Here is a 25137-nt window from a genome sequence, read left to right on the forward strand (position 1 = left end):
TTTATTTTAAAAAAATTGCTTCCACATATAAACACAAACATGGAAGCACTGTGGGGATCAAAATGGACTTTTTTTTGCAAATGTGGAACGGCCAACTTATCTGATTTTAAGTGTATCATGGTTCTAAGTAATTTCCTATAAAATGTAGTGCCCAGTAGTCTTTTGTGGAATTTCAGAAACCACATTCATGATGCTATGACAGGCCCTGGTAGAGCTGGACTGAAATCCACTTCTGACTGTTTGTTAAAATAGGCAAAGAATAACATTAAGAATTGTCTGAAGTGGGCAGGATCAAGGTCAAGAGAATGCCCATGGGAGGTGAGGGAATTTGGGGAGGAACCGGTTGGAGCAGTCTGAGGTCAGTGTACCTCCTAGAAGTCTACATTAAGGCGAGAACACAAAACCAAAAAAAAAAAAACAAAAAAACACGATGTCTTAAGGTCCTTGAAGCTTTGCCAACACTGTATATAGTATACTCGATGTGGCCATGCCCTCAAAGTAAAGAATTGCTTTGTAAAGACTTTCGTGGAGAATTAATATTACTTCTGATGCAATTTTGTCGATAAAATGGGAAATGTCCACACAAACCAAGCTTTATATACCACAAGACAATGACACACATAAGCTAGGTTTTACGCCTATTTGAAGACATGGCCGGGATGTCAAATTTCAAGTTTCATGGGGTAAACATTGACCAACCCCTCAAGGGAAAAATCTGTGTCAAGATACAAAATATTCTACTAACTGTGCATTTAACAGTTGCTTTATGTTTTCCAGGATGTGTTGAGTTGATGTGATGAACTGTTTTCTCTTCGGGAGGAAACAAGCCTTCTCCAACCATTTCACAGTACACGTTTCTCCCCCTTTCTCCTCCCAGTCCTCTGTGATGTCCGTGTGCTTCGCTCGTTTCCATCCCAACTTGGTGGTCGGTGGGACTTACTCAGGCCAGATTGTCCTGTGGGATAATCGCAGTCATCGAAGGACGCCGGTGCAGAGGACACCCTTGTCAGCTGCTGCCCACACCGTAAGTCAGCTTTTGTCATTTCTCTGTCAGCCACCCAAGCCCTGAAAGGGGATAACTGACAGAAGTATGCATGTGGTCAGTAACTCCAAGTTAGAAGTGTGTAATTTGTAGCGATTGTATCCTGACAGACCGAAATAAAATGAGTGAAAAGTAGGTGAAGGAAGCACTGGGTGTAGAGAAAATCTCTTAATGATCTACAAGTTTTAGCACAGAGGAGGGATCTCTCTGGATGCACCAAAGACCATTGGTGAGGTGGGGACAGATTAAAACTACAAAAGGACATAGGGAGAAACTTGGGAAGAGGCATCTGTGAAATTTTTATAAAGAAACCCTTTGCATTGACATTGTAACGTGGAAACTCATATTTTCAAATGGGCCATGAAGAGTAAGCATTTCATGTCTAGGGATAGTATATGGGACTTTTGCCAACAGTCCTTTTCCATCTGTGATTTGAGGGAGTGCTATGACTTTAAATTCTGGAATGTATGGTTGTAAGTCTCAACGGTAAAGTCTACAGTGACAATATAATCCCTCGGGTTAAAAGTCAACATCTCAAAACCATTACCCACAATTTAGCAGAAGAGGTTCAGTATAGTGTTCATAAGACAACTACTCTGTCATTTCCTTTAAGAGAATGACAGGTGTGTTTAGCAGTTGTTAGGAGGAATGAGAAGACAGGCATGTCTCCATCAATCCTTGCTACCTTGACATGCAGAGTAACTGATGTTCTTTCTCTGAAATGCCCAAATTATGCCCAAGGATACAGCTCGACTATTGTTTCAATTTCCTTAATGTGGTTGCCTCATTTGTTCCATCTGCTGGCCTCAAAACCATTCTAGCTTTAAGAAAGGACCGTTAGCTGCTTTAGCTAAGACCATGAAGAGGAAAATTCTTCCATCCTTGTAAGATTGACAATGGGAAATGACAAATACCAAGTCAGCCTTAATTCTGATTGACTTGGGCCTGAGACACATGCAGGTGAAATGAGTTCTTGGGAATCTTGGAAAATTGCTCTTGCCTACCCCATTTCTGCAAACTAATAACAGAAAATTGTGACCCAGGAGAAGACAGCTTGACACAGGTGTTTGCTCAAGTCGTGTGAAACCGCTTCTTGGCTGGATGCGCATATCTGGTGTGTTTCTGAGCATGTCTCATGAAATTTCAAAAATTATAAATCTAAATGTTAGAGCAATAAGTTTCAGGGGAAAATCCAAATCCAGGAGCTCTTCCAAAGAGTTAAGCTTTCTTTGTCAAGTAACTTAGGATATGATCATTACAATTAAAATACTATTGTTATCAAATAGTAACGTATTTCTGCTCGAAAATAAAACATTTTTCTCCTCTTTTGCTATGTTTTGTTGAGTCCACAGCTAAAAGGGCACAGTTAATTTTGTGATTGCCTTTCAACTTCCACTAATGCCTGGCTGATTGGTACCAGGATCAAAAGTGGTTAAGGAAAAAGAGGCCCGCCACAGATTACTAATTTCCTTTCACACCCACCACACATATGCATTTGGGACAACAGGAAATCCTAATTAAAGCAAAACCCTTCTGCCACACAGTAAGTTTATTCCTTAAATAAATAAAAACAATCTGGCATGTATACTGGAAAAATGAGCTGAGCTGTAGCATTACTTTTTTCTTTCCATTAAGTAGAGCTATGGATGCCTGTGTGTGTGTGTGTGTGTGTGTGTGTGTGTGTGTGTGTGTGTGTGTGTGTAGGCTTTCCCACGTGTCTGCTTCTGTTCTGGTTTCTTTACATCTCTCTCTTTTCTTTTAAGCCGAGTTTTATTACTCATGAAAGCACAGGCCAGTAGTACTGATTAAAGCCAGGGAGGGGCTACCACGCACATTCTTTCTCGAGGCATTCAGCTCTATACATTCTTCTAGATGCTTTCCTTTCCCTCCAGTTACCACCCTTAGGAGTCCCAATCCACTAGAATTTTGGTGCTCTGTGTTGATGCTTGGTGGTTAACAAAGAAACCCCACTGGACCCTTGCTGAAAATCACTAGGCGGATTTCAGGTTCACAACATTTGAACCTTGCTTTCCTATGCCTCAGTGTTACAGTCTGCTGTTTTTCGGTGAAGATTTGTTTCATCCATTCTCCCACTTGATTTCCACATGGAGATTTGAATGCTTGTTGCTGGGGCCTTGAGTTGCATTGCTCACAGGTTCCACACACACCGGAGGCTTGGGAAAAACCATTGCGCACAGTCCCACAACCAGTCAGTCCTCCTGAAACTTAGAGACCTGATCAGGATAGCACTGAGTTTCAGATCCCTGCTGTACTCACCACTGTCCACATCCACTAAGGCTGATTGAAAGTTTCTGTAGGAATGTGGCATGAAGAAGACTTAGGGATTCAGTTGGCCATCCAATTGCCAAAAAAGCCAATGTAATCTTAGCATATGTAAATACAAGTGTACTTTTTATCATGCGAGAAGTAAAAATTCAACACTTCTAGATTTCTATATTCTGTTGCTCAGAATATAGGTCGACAGTTGTGTTTTGTTCTTGGAACTTCACTGTAAGAGGAGCTCAGACAAAATATAACGTATTCAAAGTGGGGGTGACCGGCATCAGGAGGGTATTGAAAGCCTGAAAGCTGGGTACTCGAGACCCTTTGGAGGAATTGGCGAGGATTACTCTGAGTAAGACAAGACTGGGGGAGAGGGGTAACATAACAACACTCTATAAATATTGTTTGGACTTGATCTGTATGATCCCAGAGGGCACTGTACTAAATAAAAGCATCTCCTTGAGCTTTCTTGATCCCCAGTGGTAGAAGGAAGAAATCTCCAGGAATTGGTGCAAAAACTGACTACCCTTAAGAAAGGTGTTTCAGCAGAGTTTGGACCACCTCTTGGTGGAAACAGATGACTAGCTGCCCTAGATGATGATTACAGTTCCTTCTGACCAGGAGTTTATATGATAATAATAGTTTGGGAACCATCCTTTATATAATATCAACTTTCCAATATTAAAGATTGTTTCATTGTCATTGTGGCTAGGTATTATGGATAGTAACTCATCAAGAGTAAGACTTAGACTGTCAGCTATTTGCACAGAGAGGCACCAGCTAAGTTGTGGCTTGGCCCATGATGGCTAAGCTGCCTGAAATCTAACCCACATGACTGCTAGGTTCTGCTTATGCTAACCTTCCATTTAGTATTTAATGTGCAGCTGCAAATGATTTTAGCCTACCATTTAGGATTCTACAGAGTTATGACGGGAGGTTAGAGCATCTTGCTTATGATTCCCAGGATGTATAAATGACCTTCCTCAAGGCCCCGGCCAAATCGAAGCCTCCGTAGTAGTAGCCCAAATGATATTTTTGAAAAATAAATCTATCATTATCCTAGATTTTGCAGTGACACAGAAGAGCCTAATTTTATCTCATGAGGTGCCTCGTGCCAGTAAGCCCTGCTACCAATATCTCTCCCTCAAATTAAAGAGGCTGATGAATATTAACCACTTTTCTGTAAAGAATGTTAACAAATGTTTGGCACTGTGATTATAATGCACTAACCTCCAGATTTAGTAACACATATTCGTTCCAAAAGTCAATAGTTGTACTCTTTTGAAAGCTGTCTTTTTTCATCACTCATGGTGAACTTAGCAGCCAAACTATGTGCTCCTTCTGCCCCATCAATCATCATTTGCTGCTGCTCCCTTCAGCTCTGGGGGACTGCCTCTGACAGAGCAAGGTGAGGCTTGGTAAGTATTTCCACTCCTGGGCGTTGCTGCCAGAGCTTTTAGAAAGCAGTCAGGTTCAAATCAAAAGTGGCAAATGACTTGAGGCTTGTATTATTGGAGGATTCTGTCACTCTTTAATCCTCATTTTAGAGTAATGTGTTGGACACTCCAACGTAAGCATTTCCTCCTGGATCATCGTCTGATCCCCCATGTTTATGTTTTCACAGCATCCCGTGTACTGTGTAAATGTTGTGGGGACTCAGAATGCTCATAACCTCATCACCGTCTCTACTGATGGTAAGATGTGTTCCTGGAGCCTGGACATGCTCTCAACTCCACAGGTGCGTTTGTTTTCCCCTACACAGTAGAGCATCCTGGTTAAAAGAGATACTTGCCTAATGGAACATAGTTCCTAAAAGCCAAACCCTCACATCCTATAGGAGCTAAAACCAATGGATGCACTTGAAAGAGTGGGGCCTGCTTTCAGCAGTCTCCTCTTGAAGCCAAAACCCATTTCCTTTACCGCAAATCATGTAATTATTGTAATACGTTAATCCTTAGGTCAGTTTCAAGTGAAAATGAAATAATCCATTTTAAAGCATAGTAATTATAGAAGTTGCCTGTGGTATGAATTGTACTTACACTACAGCATTGTTAAACAAATGCAAACGAAGTTGGAGCTCCACAGAGCAATCTTTTATGGGCACTTGCCTTGGAGGAAAGGTGTCCCTGCGAAAGAGAAATCCAAGCCCTTGCTTGCATCCGTAGCCTAGATGACCACCTGTGTGTATGAAGAATTTGTCCAACCATCTGCTTTGTCCTCTGGAATGTTTGTTAGGATGGCTCCTGCCATTCCTTGCTCAACAAATGAGAAGTTGAAAATGCAAAAGTTCCAAAATTTCCAAAAAATTTCCACTACTGATTACAGTAATGGAAACCAAACAAAGAAGCACAGGGGAAGAGACCACTGTGGGGGAGGCATCTAAATGCAACTTGCAAAATATATGTGTGTATACAAGATACATACATGCACGCATAAACACATGCATAGATGCACTCTGTCCACATTTCTTGGTGGGGAAAGAAAAGTATTTCATTGTCCTCCAACTAAAAACGCAGAGAAGGATTTAATGTTAGAGACTTTGACAAAAATGTGAGGTACCATCAAGAAAATTATAAAGATATCTAGGAGATAATTCTCAGTGTTAACATTCTATTCCCTTTCCTGGAATAACGACCCTAGAATGTCTGGCTCACAATTTTAGAAGACACTGACGTTTCAAACACATAAGGAAATGTGAAACCATAAAGAACCTCCCATAAGTCTCCAAAATACAGATGTAGAGAATATTAAAGCTAAGTAAATTCTTTTTATAATTTGGGGTGGGGGTTGGTGGGGAAGATCTAATAAGCTCCTAAGTACTTAAGTTTATCTGTTTTGACGATCTTTTACCATTATACAAGTTGGGAGTTGTATGTGGCTCTTTTATAGCTTTGTCTTAAAATTCTCAGCAATATGTTGTTTGCTTTTAAAAGCATGGAGATTACAAACAGATATAAGAGCGAACCCTCTAATTAGGAATTTTTAATTGCCCATTTGGCTGATTAAACGTGTATTTGTTTAAGTTAAAACCAGTCGAACAGGGGCTGCAAGACCGTTTTTATTAGTTTTAGCATGCCCACCGACTCCTGTCCCTGTACAGAGATGTCCAGGGATGGCAGGCAGACCGGGAGCATTCAGCAGTCGCCCTGTCCCTCTCTGTTCCAAGTGGGTGCCTGAGAGACTGTACCTTTCCTGCTGCTAGTTTGAGTGATGGAGCAGCCCATTGGACAGTCCAGTTTTCTCTGCTGTCATAGTGTCCCCTCACGGATGCATTCCTTATGTGTGTGACTCTCATGTACTGCGAGCATGTCACATGACCATATGATCTGAGCTACCCTGACTGTTAGCACATGCAGCCGATTTCTGGACTCCTCAGCTCAGGTGACCTGGCTTATTCATTTGGGCAAAAAAACTAAACTCCCTAACAAAGTGACATGATCCCCTAAAATGATTAAAATTACTTCAGGTGCACAAAGTAGGCTGTTTAATGTAAATAGCCAGAAATATTTAGGGATGTTAGTTACACTTAATTACTCTTCACCATCATTAAACTGAATTCAGCAGAACATCTCTTAAAATATACTTTGATTCCCGGTTTTGAAAATAATCTGAGATTAAAAAAAAAAAGATTTTCATTTGCTATTTTAAAGACTTACTTCAATAGAAGCCTACACACCCAACGGCTGCACTTCATGAAATCATGTCCCCGTTGAAATCTGGTTTTTCTGACTTGAGTGACAACTTTCTGGTTTGAGTCCATGGAGGACACACACTTCCTGCTTTGACAAATGTGCTTAGTACATCTGACATTAATACACGTGTATTCTCACGAACAATTGATTTCAAAATGTTTGTAAATACGAGGGTATTGTGTGTTTTATTAAAGCCCGGGGCTGACAAGCGTAACCATTACAGTATTATCTTTAGTTTCTGCCCCATTAGTTTCAAAATTCTCACCTGTCATCTCTGACTGACTTAAGAAGCAGCACACACTGATGAGATCCAGCCGGCCTGAAACCAGAGATACACAGAAACATGGATGTCAGGGGCAGTAATGCGTGGTTTCTGGCACAGCGAGGGTCTTTTGTAACGCTGTGTGAAAAGCAAACAGACGATTGAGCCAAATGATTTTTCCGTGCTATCTTTGGCATGGCAAGGAGTTGACAGAGGGAACGTAACCATGCTGTGTTTTGGTAGGAGAGCATGGAGCTGGTGTACAATAAGTCCAAGCCTGTGGCTGTTACCGGAATGGCTTTCCCAACGGGAGACGTCAATAACTTCGTGGTTGGCAGTGAGGAGGGTACAGTCTACACGGCCTGTCGTCATGGAAGGTGATTTTGTGTTTTCTTACCCGTGACGCGTTTCTCACTTCCGAAAGTCTGTTATTGCATTCTGGATTAGAACCACCTTGCATTATGAGAAAGGCATAACTGAAGACATACGAAGCACACCTCAAGTTCCCATTATCTTAGAGCATCCATCTGCTCTGATCATTAGCTGTTGTAAGCCTCTCATGGTTCACACTGCCTTGAGGAGAAAAGCCCAAGCTTCTTAGCATATCATATAAGACCCTTGACTACCTGCTCCTTCCAAGCCTCAGCCTTCAGGCTCCAGCCACACACCCGTGGGGGATAACAATCCCCAAACACAGCTTACCCCCACACACCTCCATGAGTTCCCACCCTGTTTCTTCTCCTCTCTTCTTGGCCTGGTTCATTCCTCCTCGGCCTTCAAGAGCCAGCCCAGAGGTCCTTCCACCTGGAAGCCTCTCCTGACTCCCTTGAGCAGAGAAAACCCTCTCCTCCTTTATGGTTTCATAGAATTAGCATTCCTTTTATTCATTCGTGTTTCTGAGGAATACTTACTGAGAACCTACCATGTGCCCAGGACCGTGACATCATGAGGATGCAGTAGGGAACAAAACAGATGTGGAGTTCATATTCTGGTTGAGGGTGAAAGACAATAAACTACTGAACAAGGGAATATGTGGCTTGAGATGATAAGTACTACAGAGAAAATTTAAGTCTAGTAAATGGGATTGGACTACAGGCTGGAAGATAGGTTTGCTATTTTATATATTTGTATATATGCTTCTACAATAGCATTAATTATATTTTATTTCAACTATTCATTCATCTGCCATTTTTCTCTTACTAAATTCTTTCCACTTCATCATTGATTTTCTGCCCAGGGCCTGACACTTAGTAAGCAAGGAGCTAAAAATCTATATGGGGAATCGGGAAATAACAATAATAATAACCCAAATAATAATGACCCAAATAAAATAGAGAGATGCTTTGGGGCTCTTCCTCCCAATCAGAGAGGCTGGGATGGTATGAGATACAAGCCACCATGAAGTTTCCAGGTAATAAGAATTCTGCCTTGACTGAGAGATTGGTGAATGCCCCTGGAAAACCATCAGGATAAAGTAGAATCCAGTAATTAGAATTATTGTAAAATTGCATGTAAGACTTAATGAGCAGCCTCACCATCTTTTGAAAGGTTCACTGTGTTCACTTTGGTACTTAAATTTCTTTCACCTTAGGAGTTCTAATTCAATAGATTTTTCATCTCTTGTACTCATCCCAGGCTGTTTATATTTAATGAGAAATCAGAAATTGTTCCAAGTTTATTTTATACTCCTGTGTTTTTGTGATTTGTAGAAGTAATAAGCATCCACAGCCCAACTATGTGATTCTTCCACTCATATAATATGAGCTGCGGTGTTCCTACTGTTCTACACATAAAAACAAGCAGTATTTCCCCCTGCTTGCATGATCTAAAGATGAGTAGGAAGAGATGCCTCATAGTTCTATGCCCATAAAACTGGCTAAAACCATGCATTAAAGTTTTATGAAAGCATAAAAAGACCTGATAAAGTTGTTCATTCATGCAAACATTCGCTGCACACCTACTTGGAGTAAAGTGCACCGCTAGATGCTGTCAGGCATGCAGACATTGTGTAAACCTGGTTTCCGCCTTCAAGAAAGCGATGATGATGGGCAAGGTAAATGTACACATATCTGCAACACAGGTAGAAGGTCATAAGTGGCACGAGAGAGGTGCAGAGAATGTAGGGGACCAAACACAGGGTCATGGCGTTATCTATACCTTTATTAGAACCAACAAGGCATCTAGGCTCCACCGACCTAATCTGGGACCTTAATTATCTGTGAAAGTTACAGAACATGTTCATTGATAACTTTCAGATTTTTTTTCTTTTTTAATTTCTCCAATGTGAATAATGTTTTACATGGTGAACATTTCTGTTCTGTGGCTCTTGTCATTTTTAAGCACAGTCAGAATTTGCGGTGTGGTTCAAAAGAGGGGTACCTAAGGTGAAAACCACAAATCTTTTCACAACGTGCTTGATTTTGCTTCTTACATTGGCCCATCCATCTGAAATATAAAATACAGATCTTAATAAAGTTGTAAAATAGCAGGAATTTGGCTTCATAGTAATTTCAAATGGGTCTTATAGGCGTAAGGGGTGGGGGAGAGCAGGGGATTTTCAATTTTTCGCTTAACATACAGAAGGTGAAAATCCACTTCCATAAATTAAATAAGGTCCTCATTTTGCACCCTATAAACCCTTTCAGGATGCTGTTAAGAGCAAGTGGAGTCTCACCAGGGGCCACTTCATAGATCAGTTCCCCTTGTTCTTTAGAAGACTTCAAATGATTACGTGTGGAACTGGTTTTCGCAGTTTCACTGGGCATAATTTTTTGAGGGCCTGTTACATGGAGCACACACTGCAGCATTTTCTCATGATTTCAAATTTTGCTCAGCACATTGACATTTATTGGTGCTCCAGAAGCCCAGATGTTTTAATAACTTAATTCATTTTACTCTCAGTGACATAATATTTAGATTCCACAGTCCCAAAGTATTTGTCTCATTCATAGCCTCATGAACATGGATTTTTAAAATACAGCATTTGGGGTGTATTTTTTAACTGGGTATGGTTTTCTGCAGACTATTGTGTAGCAGGGGGCTGGACATAACCCCAGCCTACTTACATGAGCGGCATATGTCCTTGGAGAACTTTCACAGTGGGTATCACTTTTCTCAGATGTGTTTCTTTTGGGGGAGGAAAAAAGGCCTAAGTTTGTCTCTTTTCCCTTGTGGTTTCTTTCAACAAATATTTATTGAGCACTTACTATAGTCCAACCACTTGGCGACAAGAAAACGAGGCACCAGCCCTTATGGAAGTTACATTCGGTAGACTTGAAAACTTCTCTTCTTTCACTGAAAACATATTTTCTAAATATCACATTTAAGTTATGCGTATCATACTGTGGTGGCAAGGGTTTCCACAAGTGGCAAGGGTATTATCTTTTGAGATATGTCAACTTCATTTACAGAATTTCCTTGAAAAGATAAATGTAGGTATACAAGGATGTGTAGAGTTTTGTAGCCAGTGGGGTTCCCAGAAGGAGTTAAAATGGAATGTGTGCCACAAGTCATCATAAAGAGAGAATAGCCTTATTAAGTAAAATATGAAAGCTTCTGAGATTGAAGTATGTATGTTTTCCATTGATGTGCTGCATCAACAATGATAGGATTTGAGGAACTCTTGAAAAAGGATTAAAGGACAAAATTTGATATTAAATTGTGAAGGTTAAAAAGATTATATTGCTCCATATTATTGTTTAATCATCAAAAGTAATCTAGCATTTTATTTCTCTTAAGATAACTGAAAGTGGTTTCATTTTTGGTGGTTTATGGTTGTTCTTCTAAATTATGGAGAAGTAATCATGCAGAGACAAGTTTTTTTGTTTTTTTTTTTTAAAGCAATCTTTGCTTTGCAAAGGTGACTGAAATTCTGCCTCTGTGTGGTCTTCATGCAGCAAAGCCGGTATCGGGGAGGTCTTTGAAGGGCACCAGGGGCCAGTGACTGGAATTAACTGCCACATGGCCGTGGGCCCAATCGACTTTTCACACCTGTTTGTCACATCGTCATTTGACTGGACCGTCAAACTGTGGACCACAAAGGTACGAATGTCTTGATTTAAGTTCTCTGGTAATACATAGCCAGAGACCACTTCATAGATCAGTTCCCCTTGTTCTTTAGAAGACTTCAAACAGTTTTACTGTTCACAGCCTGTTGACGAGCCCAGTCAGCCTCATTCTCAGTCCATTTTATTTATTTTAAAATAGATAAGTGATACTGAAAATATTCTAAATTTTAAAAATTCCAGCAATTCAAATACTAGTAAAATGGAAGTCCTTCTTTACTAACACTGACCCCGCCCACCACCTCCCCACCCTCTCCCCACTTTAGTGTTGACTCTGCAGAGCCCTGTAGCACTGACTTACATACACATGTACTTATGGAAACATGACTTGGGGCTTGGTGGTTTGGGGGTTGGGGGCGTTTTTGGAGCCTTTGGTGGTTTTTAAGCTGGCACATGGCACTACATTAATTGTGTTTTCAAAGGCAATTCTGACCATGCTTGAGAGCCAAAAAAAAGGAAAGGCCGCTGGAAGAAAGGTGCAGTAGTCCAGGGAATAAATGGCAGTGGTGTAAGCCAGTAGTTTGGGATGGAGAGAGATAGATGGATTCAAGAACCGTTTATGAAGTAAAAGCAACAGAAATTGGTGATATGGTTTGATACAAGGCTGGTGAGACTGGGAGTCTTCAGGAAAAAAGGCAAGTTATGGCTGAAGCAACTGGAGATGGAGCTAATAAGTCCCTGCATTCAGTGCCTGGAGCTCACCAGAGGGAGGGCAAGTTGGCGAAGAGCACTGTGCAGGTTAAATTTAAGGGGCTGGGACGCACGATGCATGATCTCCATCAGATAGTTTGAGATGTGAGACAGAAGTGGAGGGAGACTTCTGGGCTGCAGGTACATACCCAGTACCAGTCAGAATAGCAATCACTGGGGCGCCCGGGTGGCTCAGTCGTTAAGCGTCTGCCTTCGGCTCAGGTCATGATCCCAGGGTCCTGGGATCGAGCCCCGCATCGGGCTCCCTGCTCCGCGGGAGGCCTGCTTCTCCCTCTGCCTCTGCCCCAACCCCCAATTAATGCACTCTCTCTCTGTCTGTCTCAAATAAATAAATCTAAAAAAAAAAAAGGAATAGCAATCATTATTACAGTTCGAGCAGTGAATTTTAAAAGAAATATTAAGAGTGGATCCAGAAAAAGAGGAATATTTAGGAAATAAACAGGAGAAATGAAACTAGAAAAGGAGATTGAAAGAGTACCAACCCAAGAAATGGGGAGGTGGGGATTATAATTTTTGAGAGAGGAACTGTGAGAAGGGGAAAGAATTGGTCTCAACTACATGAAAACAACCGTACCTAGAAGAGAAATCCAAATTAAAACCAAAGTGAGAGACTTTTCAACTGTCATACTGACAAAAATCCAAAAGCAACATAGTCTGTGATAAGACCAAAAGAACCAGTCATTCTCAGACATTGCTTTTGCCAGTGTAAAACGGTACAACACTGGAGAGAGGAATTTGGCAGTATATAAAAATGATTCATCATGCATATTTGCTCATTGTCAGAGCAATTCCTGCTTCTAGGAATCTATGTCAAAGGTATCTCACAAAAATAAGAAAAAAAACATCTGCAGAGGGGGATTCATTGAAAGGCTACCTTGAATAGCAAAAGACTGGAAAGGACCCAAGAGCCCATCATTGGGGCTGTGGACAAATCAAAAGTAACTGGGTGGCTCAGTCGTTAAGCGTCTGCCTTCGGCTCAGGTCATGGTCCCAGGGTCCTGGGATCGAGCCCCACATCGGGCTCCCTGCTCAGCAGGAAGCCTGCTTCTCCCTCTCCCATTCCCCCTGCTTGTGTTCCCTCTCTTGCTGTGTCTCTCTCTGTCAAATAAATAAAATCTTTAAAAAAAAAAAAATCAAAAGTAACTTAAGTCCTCATGAGAGAGTACGATTCAAGTGTAGGAAGAAATGCAGGAGATTTCTTCATACTATTATGGAGTGATGTCTAGGATATATTTTTAAATGAGAAAAGCAAGGTGGAGGAAAGTGTAAGTAGTATGTTGTCATTGTTTACTATTTATTTACATATTTTTAAAAGTTGGAAAGATAGACACACATACACAAAATTATTCCTTACAGGAAGGCAGGAGGCTGAAAGAAACAAAGAGAATAGCCATACTTTTTTTAAAAGATACTTTGTACCTTTGGTTTGGGAACCATGTAAATATTTTACATAATTACAAAACTAAATAAAATTTTAAAAGTGGTACCTAAGAAATGTGAAGTGGGGCGCCTGGGTGGCTCAGTCAGTTGAGCGTCTGACTCTTGATTTCAGCACAGGTCATGACCTCAGGGTTGTGGGATGGAGCCCCACGTCCAGCTCCACACTCAGCAGGGTGTCTGCTTGAGATTCTCTCCCTCTCCCTCACCCTGTGCCTCTGCCTCTCCCCCACCTCTAAAATAAATAAATATATAAATCTTAAAAATGTGAAGTAACGTGAAACAAATCAACCTTAGTGTGGTTCAAATTGGAGGCAAAACATTACGGTATGGAATGATTCTGAATTTAAAATCCTATGTTTTATCTATACATTCCAAAAGGGATGTATTTTAAGGATAAAAAGAACTACAAAAAATTTTTAACTTTTTTTAAAAGTTAAAGTTAAAAGTTAAAAACTTTTTAAAAAAAGTTTTAACAAAAAACTTTTAGTACACGTTGCTGGTGGTTGTTTTGTCACTGTTACTCTGATACCATTGTGTTTGTATCATGAGATAAATGACTGCGTTTATGTCATTGAAGAGTGCTATCAGCTGGGTTGAAAGGAGATACAAGTGCTTGAATTGAGTAAAACCTCATCAGTAATCCTGAATTTAAGTTGGATGTATTAGTAAGAATTTGTGGTGTGTGTTACCTTTAAACCTAAAAAATACATAGTCAACAAAAAGGTCTAGAAACAATGACCAACCCAGTAACAGTGACACTCCTGGTGTCCAGTTTTTGCTCTCTAAATACCACTTTCACTAAAAGAAACCAGAGATCCTGGAAGAAATTACTGATTCTAGATTCTAGATTCCTGATTCCTGGAGCAGGAAATGGGTAAAATGAGCCTGGACTATTTCATCATAATAGAAAGCAAGGAAGCTACAAAACACTACGTATTTCTTGTCAAAGGTCTTAGAAGCCAGATTGAATAAGCTTCTGCCGGCCAAAGAATATCAATGAGGGTAATAGATTCATGAGTTCATAATAATACTGAAAAAGGGAAAAACTCATTAGTCATCTTTGGGGAACATGAGGAAAGCCAACTCAATATTTTGGAAACCAATAAGTAAAAGGAAGAATCAATTATTTATTCTGAAAGAATGAAACATTTATTCTGTCTTTTCTATGATTTGTACTTCAGAGCTACTAAATAATTGATGAGGGGATGTTTTTCTTTATAGAAATATTCCAGCTAATATAGGAAGACAGGATTTGAATATTAAGTAGTTACTATTGCTGATAACATTGTAAAAATAGAAACAATCAAGTTATGGAAGTATACAATGCCACTTTTGAAGTAGGCTTGTCCCCCAAATCAAATTCAAATCCTATCACTCCACCAGATCTCTGAATTTAGCGGCAATAGGAGATAAAGATGCAAAATATTAAATACTACAGGGATGGAATCAGCCAAATCAAGGCTGTGGAAAAATCTACGGGACAGCTGATCTCATTTCTACACCAAAATTCCCATTTTTTTTCAAAGAAAAAAAAAAAAGAAATGGAGGTGGAAACCACGTATCAAAATAGAACAAAATAGTACTTGAGACATCTCAACCAATCTTAAGATATGAATCCTATATAGCTCCTGATCCAGACAAGCAACCTCCAAAGAAAAATTAGAAGGCTATTAGGAAATGGGGAAACTGACTAGTTATTTGATGATATTTATGAATTATTATTTTTAGGTGTGATGGTTATATTTTGATCATTTTAAGTGGTTTTACCTTTTAGAGATGCACACTGAAATTTTACAGAAGAAATCATTTGATGTCTGAGATTTGCTTCAAAATAATCATTTGGGAAGGGAGAGTGTGTGGACACAGATGAATTAGATAGTGCAAGTATTGATAAATATTGAAGCTGGATATTGATATTATTCTATTTCTGAATATGTTTGAAATTGGCTCCATTGGTTAAGTGTCTGCTTTTGCCTCAAGTCATGATCCCAGGGTCCTGGGATGGAGCCCCACTTTGGGCTCCCTGCTTGGCGGGAAGCCTGCCTCTCCCTCTCCCTCTCCCTCTGCCCCTCTGTCTGCTTGTACTTTCTCTCACTCGCTCAAATAAATAAATAAAAATCTTTAAAAAAAATGTTTTATAATATAAGGCTAAAAAAAAAAAGAAGGGAGCAATCAAGAGCAACAAAAACTTCATGGAAGTATCATCTGACTGAAATACGTCTTGGGTGCCTGGGTGGCTCAGTCATTAAGCCTAAGTTGTCTGCCTTCAGCCCAGGTCATGATCCTGGAGTACTGGGATCGAGCCCCGCATCGGGCTCCCTGCTCAGCGGGGAGTCTGCTTCTCCCTGTGACCCTCCCCCCTTCTTGTGCTCTCTCTCTCTCTCTCTCTCCCACTCTTTCTCTCAAATAAATAAAATTTAAAAAAAAAAAAAGACTGAAATACGTCCATTGTATTTAGTAGTCTCACCGTGCCCGTGGCAAGAACCCTTCCACTAGTGTGTTGAGGATGGGACACAAATAACAATGGGTTAAGGAGTGAGTGGAAAGCAAGGAAGCACTGAAGAAAAATTGAGAAGTTTGACTATGAGAAGAGCAAGATGGGAGGTAGAGAGAGTTTTTCTTTTTTCTTTCTTTTTTTTTTAAGATGGCAGAGACTCTTGAGGATGTTGCTGTTGTCGAATAGCCATCAAAGACAAAGAGTAAAAACACTGCGAGTGTAAGACAGAGAAAGGGTCCTGGAGATGTTCGAGTGAATGAGATGCATAGCACGGGCAGGGGATAAAGTTTAAATTTGGGCAGTGATATACCTTCTGTTCTAACAAAGGAACAGGAAAAGAAGGGGAGAAATATGTACAAGTGTGTAGGTTTGGTGAATGAAAGCAGAGGGAAGTCTCATGTGATCTTGTTTTCTCAGTGAAACAGATGAAGTAGTCTACTGACTGGGAAGCAGAGGTGTCGGAGGGAGCAGGTTGTGGTTGGTCATGGGAAAGAAGAGGAAGAGCTGATTAGGGAAGCAAAGATGGACTCTGGGGGTGTGGAGGACCCTGCTGGGCTGAAGACCAGAATGTTCTAGTGGCATCGATCTTCAGAGCCAACTTCCTCCAAGAGAACTTAACAGCACAGATATGGACATGGATGAGGGGGACACATAGTTGGCTCCAGGGCCAAAGCTTTCCCAGAATGTGATGGCAGGACAATAGAACACGGGATCAGAAATAAGGACAAGAGTGTGTTTGATGTTAGAGGCTGAGGATTCTACGCTGTAGCTGAAAGGAAGTGAAAACAGACTGGAGAAAGTAAAGGGAGCAAGGGGTTGTTGGAAGCCCCTATAAGATCAAAAAATGGGTATGAAGGAAGGAATTGAGTAAGAGAACTAGTAAAATAAGAGATTGTTGTTAGAAAGTGAGATGTTTGGATTTAGTCATTCACAACTGAAATAATTCCAAGTGATAAAAGCAAAGCAAACCAACCAACCAAATAAACAAAAGTTCCAGGATTTGGTCATATGGTCACTGAGTCAAGTGGACATGAAGTTCTCTGGAGCTGAGGGGGTCCTGGAAATAAAAGGTCAAGGTGCTTGCGGGCTGTGGGCTTTGAAGTGGGCCAGAATAAAGGCAAGACTGGGATGGAAAAGGAGATCATGAGCCCAGTGCTTAGTCTTCAGTGAATTAGGAAGAGCCATCAGAACAGGGAAAGCATGATACAGAGTCATGGCCTGAGCTTAAAAGAAGCAGGGCTTTTTACTGGATGTCTACACCCTGGAGAGCAAATACTTTATTTCACTCTCCTGAAACAGAATAGCCAGGAATGAACAGTTTCTACTTGAGAAGACAGCAGGGGAGGTGGTGAGCTTATGGGAGAGGGAGGGTTCCCCTGAGACAGGCAGCAGAGGGAGCTTTCCAGGAGAAGGCTAAAGATGGAGGCAGATGAGTTCACCATGGGATGGGAAACATGGAGAGTGCTAGTGGCTGGTTAAAGTAAATAAGTACTAACAGAGATTTCTAAAAAATGCTCTAAGAATTTATCAAGAATGGGGAGGGAAAATTAAAAAAAAAAAAAAGAGCCTGGATCTCTGAACAGAAGGGTAATTCTTGCAACTTCTAATGAGGACAGCATACAGGAGGAAAGGATTAAAACACGACATTGCCCTCCCTCCACCCACCAGCACGCCAGATTTCATCACTAAACCAAGGTCAGGGGAGGCTTCACCTTGAAGCAGCAACTTTGTTGGAGTCATTTACCTGGCAAACAGGACAGGGCTGCATTCCAGCAGCTGAATCAACAAGGGAGAAGCCATTTTCATCGAAATGGCCGAAAGGCAGGGATCCACTCAGGAAATGCATGCAATGAGCTGGAAAGATAGGTTTGTACTTGATCGTGTGATTTATTTTTATTTTATAAATGATGGCAAGTCATTTTAGGACCGAACTAATCAAAATGGAATTTTGGGGAGTGAGTTTTCTATGGAAGATGAACTTACAGGGGTTGGCAGGAGGGTAAAAACCAACATTTATTGAGGTCATACTGTGTGCCAGGCACTGCACTAAATGTTACATATGGTAAATGGTTCGGTAAGTCGTCCCGGTCAACTCATGAGTGGATGCATTACCCCATCCTACAGAGGAAGTAGGCGCGTGAGAGCTGAAGTAACTTGCCCGGGCGGGCTCAGTGAGAACTTGGGGAAACTGTCATTCGAACCCACATTAGTGTGACCCCCAAAGCTGTGTTCCCTTCCACACCAGCATGCTAAGCCCAGGGACGGGACGTCCAGCTAGAAGGCTAGTTTGGCCATGCAGGTGAGAGCCAGAATTTTGGCAGCGGGAGCAATGGTAAGCTTGTGGAGAACACGAGTCTGAAACCAGCAAGTGGATGTGGAGACCAACAGGCTTGATTTGAGGGCAGAGTCAGTGGCGATCCTGACAGTTCTGCCTCAGGCATCTGAGGGGAAGAATGGTGGTGCCAGTGACGGAGACAGGAAATAGAGGAGGAGCAGGCTTAGGTTGGGGGTAGAGAAGTAGCCATCTGGGGCACGCTCCAGCTGAGGCACCTGGAAATTCCTGAAAGGTGATTGAAAATAGTGGAGCTCAGGGATAAGAGTGAGGTTAAAAATCTACTCCGTCATGGGGTTGTGAGTTCAAGCCCCGTGTTGGGTGGAGAGCTGACTTTAAAAAAAAAAAAAAAAAAAATCTAGATGTGACAGTAATCAGTCTGTAGTCAGCCATTTACCCCCAGGAAAAAATTAAGAATAGGATGTAAATCAAAGAGGACGGGGTACAACCGTGGAGCCCCAGGGGCTGCGGAAGAGAAGGAATACACAGATGGACAAGCAAGAAGAGGGTGTCTCTGGCCCCAGCACAGACTGAGGCTGGTTGTGCAGTAAGGAGGGAAGACCACTCTTTGAGACTGGGGTGGCGCGGAGGGAGACAGAGCAGGGGCTAGCCGGGAGAGCCAAGCCCACAAAGCATTTGGCTATTATACTGTCTGAGAGACTTGAGCGTGTTTGCGGCCTGAAGAGAAGGAGCCAGGGAAGAGTGCAGATGGATGGTGAGTGGTCTGACAGTTAGGAAAGATGCTCTCAGGTGCTGTGTGGGGTTGGGGAGGGGAGTAGAGGCAGGACACTGCTAAGGCTGGAGAAAGATGGGATGGGTTCAGCTACATGGAAGTGGAAGGGGGAACAGAGAATGAGAGAAGGTCCCTATTCTCTGGTCACGTCAGAGGCACGCTGAGCTGCCGACAGCAATGGGAGGTGGGGTGTGGTGGGAAGAGGCGGGGCGTTGCAGATCATGCAAGAGATGGGACAGACCCCTGACTCCAGAGGATCTCTGAACGGCACCAATTTGAGAGCCGCTGGGGCTAAATATCAAAGATGCATTTCACAGGTGATGTCTAAGTTTTAACAAAGAGTGCCGGGAATTGTGTAAGGCGACCATTGTGGACTCTCTAAAGTCCTCCTGAATCTCGCATTCAAAGCTGTCCGCAACAGGGCCTCAGTGGGTTAAGCGTCTGGCTCTTGATTTCTTTGGCTCAGGTATGATTTCAGGGTTGTGATCTCATGGGGCTCTGTCCTGGGCATGGAGCCTGCTTATGTTTCTCTCGCTCACCCTCGGCCCCTCCCCACCATGCACTCTCTCTCCCTCTCTAAAATTTAAAAAAAAAAAGCTGTCCACAACCTGTCCCCAGCTTGCTGTAGCAGGTCTAGCAGGTTGACAAACTCAGGTGTGGGGGATATACCACTTCTCTGCAGTTCTAAACCAAGGCTTCTCAAAGTGTGGCCCCTTGATCATCATGGGCAGCATTACCTGGGACTTACTAGAAATGCAAATTCTCTTTGTCATCCCCAGACATTCTGCATCAAAAACTCTGGGAGTGGGGCCACCAATCTGTGTTTTAATAAGCCCTCCAAGCGATTCCCCATGCTGCTAGAATTTGAAGAGTCATGCTCTAAACCAACTTGAAGTTCGGTCTCAAATTCCCCATCCTACAGAGCTGGTGGGGCAGTGCCTTTATTTTGAGGTGTCTCTCCTTTCTCATCAGGGTTGTGTTAGGGAACTGGGGAGCTAGTTCAGGATTCAGGCAGGAGAAGGAAAATCATTGCCCTACCCCCCAGTCAGGTTCCCTGATATAATTAATACCCTACTTGTTCTGGCCAAGGGTTTGTACTGTGAATATATTTGAAACCCCAAATTAATCATAACCTTTTGTGGTGGTGTCCTAGGAGCAATGGTTCTACTTGATGCTCTTGGCAACACTGGCTAGAGTCTTTCTCCTCTTCTTAATCTAAACATGCATAAAATTTAAAGGAAATGGTAGCAACGTCTAAAATTACTAGTCTATTTTCTAAGACTGACAGAAAATAACCTCCTTTATCTTTATAAAAAGGGCAGAGTGAAAATATAAATATTGTTTTGAAAAAACTGGAAATTAAAAAAAAAGAAAATACTGGATATCAAGGCTTTGGGTTCTTTTCATTCTTGTTGACAATGAGAATTTTCAGATAGTTGGGGAACAGAGAGAAAAATGAGATGGGCAATTGTTTTTTGGACCCTTCTGACAATGATGGTGACCTTGGTAATCTTTATTTTAAACTCATTGTGTAACTTGGAGTCATCTGATCATTTAGACAAAGATGAAAAAGATTATGGGGGAGGCTTACTTGATAATCGAAGTAGGGATATCCTCACACCGAAGATTATGTCTTGGTCCTTTTGTACTGCTATAACAAGATAGTACTGACTGAGTGGTTTCTAAACAGCAGGAGTTTATTTGACTCAGTTCTGGGGGCTGGGAAGCCCAAGGTCAGGGTGCCAGCACAGTCATGTTCTGGTGAAGCCCCTCTTCCTGGTTCATAGCCAGTACCTTCTTGTGTGTCTTCAATGGCAGAGAGGCTAGGGAGATCTGTGAGGTCTCTTTTAGAGGGGCATCAGCCCCATTCATGAAGTGCCACCCGTGTGACCGAAGCCCCTCCCCAAGACCCCACCCTCTAATACCATCACATTGAGGTATTAGGATTTCAACATATGGATTTGGTGGGGGGGGGACACAAACGTTCAGAACATAGAAGATTGCAAATCAAATCCCATAAAGAAGAATCCTTCAAGTGGTAGAAAGTGTTGATGCTAAGAAATAAGACTTTGAACTAGTCAGGAGTCAAATTTAAAAAGTAGCTGCAGTATAATACTTTGTGCATAAAAATAAGTGTAGCTCAAAAAGATACACCCCCGCCCCCTAAGCTTAAAGGCAAACCAAACAACAGGAAAATTTGGCAACACAGACATGCATTTTGTACATTCTACTGACCAAGAATTCTCATTTCTAACACAAAAATAGCAGGCCAGAAAATCTGTATTCCAAGGGAGAATGTTATGCTGCAATTAGCACACTGAGCAAAATGAATGTAATCTTGAAGACTTTAGCAAAGTCCATATCCACTCATTCTGCATAAGTAATGTGATTGCCAACGAGATAGTAGCACTTCACACACTTTTAGACAGAGAGAAGCTATGATTTTAAAGAGCAAGACTAAAACACCAAATTTCTGTACATAGGATTTCAGAAATATTGTAGTTAAATGAAAAGGCATATTTGGAGAAAATACAGGCATTGCCAATTCTCTTTGTGATTTGAAGAAATATTACTGTTAACTTTATAGGGTTTTACTTAAATTTCCCATGAAGATTGCACATTTTGAATTTTTGAATTGAGAAAGGCTAAAGGAAGAACACAATACCATATATTTTGGGAGGTCTAGTCTTCTAAACAGTTCCCAGAAGAGTGCTTTGGTTCATGAGCACCAACAAGCCACGTTGTCCATAGGTGGAAAATTAACCTACCTAACAGTGTTATAGAATCTTGAAATTTTAACATGATTCTTTCTGTTTCATCATCCTAATTAAGAAGAAAGAATAAGTAACTACATATTAGTGACAGAGGCTCATTTTTTTTTTGATGAGGAACTTAAGATATAATAATTAACAGTGTACTTTTTTTTAAGCATACTAACGCAACCATTTCTGATAGTAAGAGGAGCTTTGTTCATCACCTTAATTATTATTAATTAATATTATTATTAATTACTGTGTTTTAACTCCATGCAAGGGAAGTAAAGAATCACCCTTGTCTTTGTGGATAAAGAGTAAAAATATAACCATGTGTAGGAAATAGTATTGTTATGGTTGATTACCATAGAGGCGATATCTGGGAGAGTCCAAATGAATAAGTAAGAGCAAACAATCATTGCGCCCTCACAGGCGTGTGCGGATAGAGCCTGGAAGATAGAGAGAGAGAGCGTAAGTTCTCTACCTGTCCTCATGGAGGCCTCTCCTAGATCTTTCATGTGAATTCCCACGATAACCCATCATCTGTCTCTCTTCTCCGTCTGCCCCATTTGCCCTTCCAGCATTTTTAAAAACAAAACAGAGCACAGACACCCTGTCCTTGACCTTGCTGCCCCTTTCCCATCCTGTTTACCTTCTGCCTTTTCCCAACCAAACTGCAGTTTTACCTCCTACAATCTCTATATCTCCATGATCGCCACTAAATCTCCTCCTTCAAAAATTGCCCTGCTCTCCTTCTTGCCTGTTCCAAGGGCATTTTGCCATTTTCGTTTCCTTTCATGACTTTGCTATTTCAATAATGTTGAGCAGTCCCTTGGAATATCCTATAATATATCAATGAGGCTGTTTTTAAGAGAGCAGTAAAAAGCTGCATACTTAAAAGTCTATCTTTGATGGTCGTTTTAAAAAATAATTTAAAAAAAATGCATTGCCTAAATAAATTCTATTGAGTACCAACTCTTACCTTTTACTATATCTTAGCCCATTAAACTTCCCATCCATCAAGAAATGCTGGAGTTGATACTTAGAAATGAAGTATGAACTCTTGGCTGGATTAAAACATTCATTATTCCACTCAGCTTTTCTGTTTGCTGAGGTTTTGGGTAATTTTTTTTCCTGTACTGTAGTTTAGCTTAGTGGCTAGACAAGTTATGAGTCTTTGGACTTTTTTATCATTGCATCCAGTTTGGAAAGTTTCAGTGCATTCCAATTAAACATTGGGTTAATATTTATTTTGGTCCAGGTACAGCTTCGTAAGGATTTAGGTTCTTGATACTGTTCATGTATTTGCCAGCTCAGTCTACTCCTTTAGTCTTCAAAGGGCTAGAATTTCTTCTGCTTGTATTGATCACAGCCTCCAAATGCTTTCTCTGTTAAAACTTTGGGGCCCTAAAATTCAGTTCTTTTATGTTGACCTTTATGACCCTACTGCTCAGGTAGATGGTCTGACTTAACCCACATATTGACATTGGATGTGGTTCCTGGGCAGAACCCTGGGATCTGTCATCCAAGAACCATTCACGACACATATTTGATTGATGGAAATCACTGACTTCCCTCAAATGTATCTTGACACTGTAGAATCTATCCTAGCAGCTAACCTACCTCTCGGTCCTTTTAACAAAGTGTCTTGGAACAAAACGGAGAATCTGAAAACAAAATTTTCTAAGTGACTGAAGGGTAATGACTTAGCACAAATTAGAAAGATAATCTTCAATTTCTAGGCAACTACTGTGAAATCAATAAATATTACCTATTTCATGTTGACATCCTCTGCCAGGGTTTAAATGTAAGATGACAATCTTACCTGGTATTTTTTCCATCTTAGCTACGAGGGAAGAATGATAATTTCAATTTCTTATGAATAAAAAAATTTGGAAAAATTTCATTTTTAAGGAAAAGTAGTGGTGTTTTACCTTTAAAATGAATCCACCCAAAATGATTATGTATTGTAATAAATGTTAAATGTGGCCATATTACACACAATGCAATAATGAAAATAATTTTGTCTTGCTCACTGAATCACATTTAGTGTACATTGAGTTTCCAACCCATCCCTGTAAGACCACGAGCTCCTTGAGAGTAAGCTCATATTATTTTGGGGATATTATTATATCCCCAGTACCTGGCAGAGTGCTTGGCACCTGGTAGACACTTAATAAATCATTGAATTAATACATGAATGAATAATCCCTGGGTTTTTAAAAGATGTACATTAAAGACATACTGTAGCAAATATTTAGTTAGCAGTGGTTTTGAGCAGTAAAATTCATAGCCATAATTTAGAAATATAATAATTAGAAAACTGAGGTTAAGCTTTAAAAATCCTAATAGGAAATATTTAAGAAACTGTAATTTTGTGAAAAAAAAAAAAGTCTAAGGCAACCATCCAGGAGCAGAGTGGCCTCCTAAATATTTTTCTTACGAAGTAGATGAGTAGGATTCCAATTAGTTTGTGAGAATGATCTGGAGAGCTGGGCAACCAGAGTATGTGTCCTTAGCGATTTCTTCCACTCTAGAGGATATCTATCCAAGTGAGTGAGAGAAGAGGTTCCTCAACAGGCTGACAATCCTCTTTTGGGGCACCGCAGCCCACTTGCGTGTAGAGACCCCTGGCAGTCTGTCTTTTGTGGGATATGAGTTCCCCCCGAAAAAGGGGGCTTGACTCTCTCTAAATCATAGTTTATAAGAAAAAATCCTAACTCAAACTGAAGCTGGTGGTGAGAGGATAGAGAAGGAAATGTGCTAAAGAAGCTTCTCAAAGTAGGTGACATCCAAACAGGTTTGAAGGACTTATGTTCGGTAAAGGGACACGGGGAAGGGCCTTCCAGTTAAAGGAATGGAGTGTTCAAAAACAGAAGCATGGGATAGTTGACACCCTCATTGTGTGACTTCAGGGAAGTTGCTCTCCCTTTCTGTGCTGCGGTTTATTCATCTCTACCATGACCACTACAATACGACCTACCTCATAGGGTACCTGTGAAGATTAAATGAGTTCGTGTGTATAAAGCTCTCAGAACAGTGCCAGGCAGAGAGCAGTAAGCACTATGAAAGAAGTAGCAATGCAATTATTGCTATTAAATATAGTTATTGTTGGTATTGTCATTATTTGGATATTAAACTGGCTTAGTTGGGCTGAGAGCAGTGGGTGCAAGATGGTCAGAAGGGAAGAATAAAAGGGTGCCTCTGGGGGCAAAAAGGGACCAGATGATGAAAGACAGTCTGTGATGCCATGGCTGGAGAAGAGACTTGCTTCTGAAGATGATAAGAATCATAGCTTATGGTAAAGTGGGGTCTCATCACCTGTGGC

General features: G+C 41.0%; 1 protein-coding gene across 4 annotated transcripts in view; it reads left to right on the forward strand.

The window, feature by feature from the left end:
• Positions 1-25137, forward strand: part of DYNC1I1 (dynein cytoplasmic 1 intermediate chain 1) — a 306473-nt gene that overhangs the window by 235922 nt on the left and 45414 nt on the right. For all 4 annotated transcript variants that reach the window (XM_025872919.2, XM_073898848.1, XM_073898846.1 and 1 more), the window contains 4 exons: positions 878-1024; positions 4950-5063; positions 7523-7656; positions 11176-11320. In XM_025872919.2, coding sequence (XP_025728704.1) covers positions 878-1024; positions 4950-5063; positions 7523-7656; positions 11176-11320 — 540 coding nt within the window. The remainder of the gene's footprint in view (positions 1-877; positions 1025-4949; positions 5064-7522; positions 7657-11175; positions 11321-25137) is intronic.

Source organism: Callorhinus ursinus, unplaced genomic scaffold (genome assembly GCF_003265705.2).
Source record: "Callorhinus ursinus isolate GAN/ISIS: 27379988/994484 unplaced genomic scaffold, GSC_fseal_2.0 scaffold12, whole genome shotgun sequence".
Taxonomy (NCBI): Eukaryota; Metazoa; Chordata; class Mammalia; order Carnivora; family Otariidae; genus Callorhinus; species Callorhinus ursinus.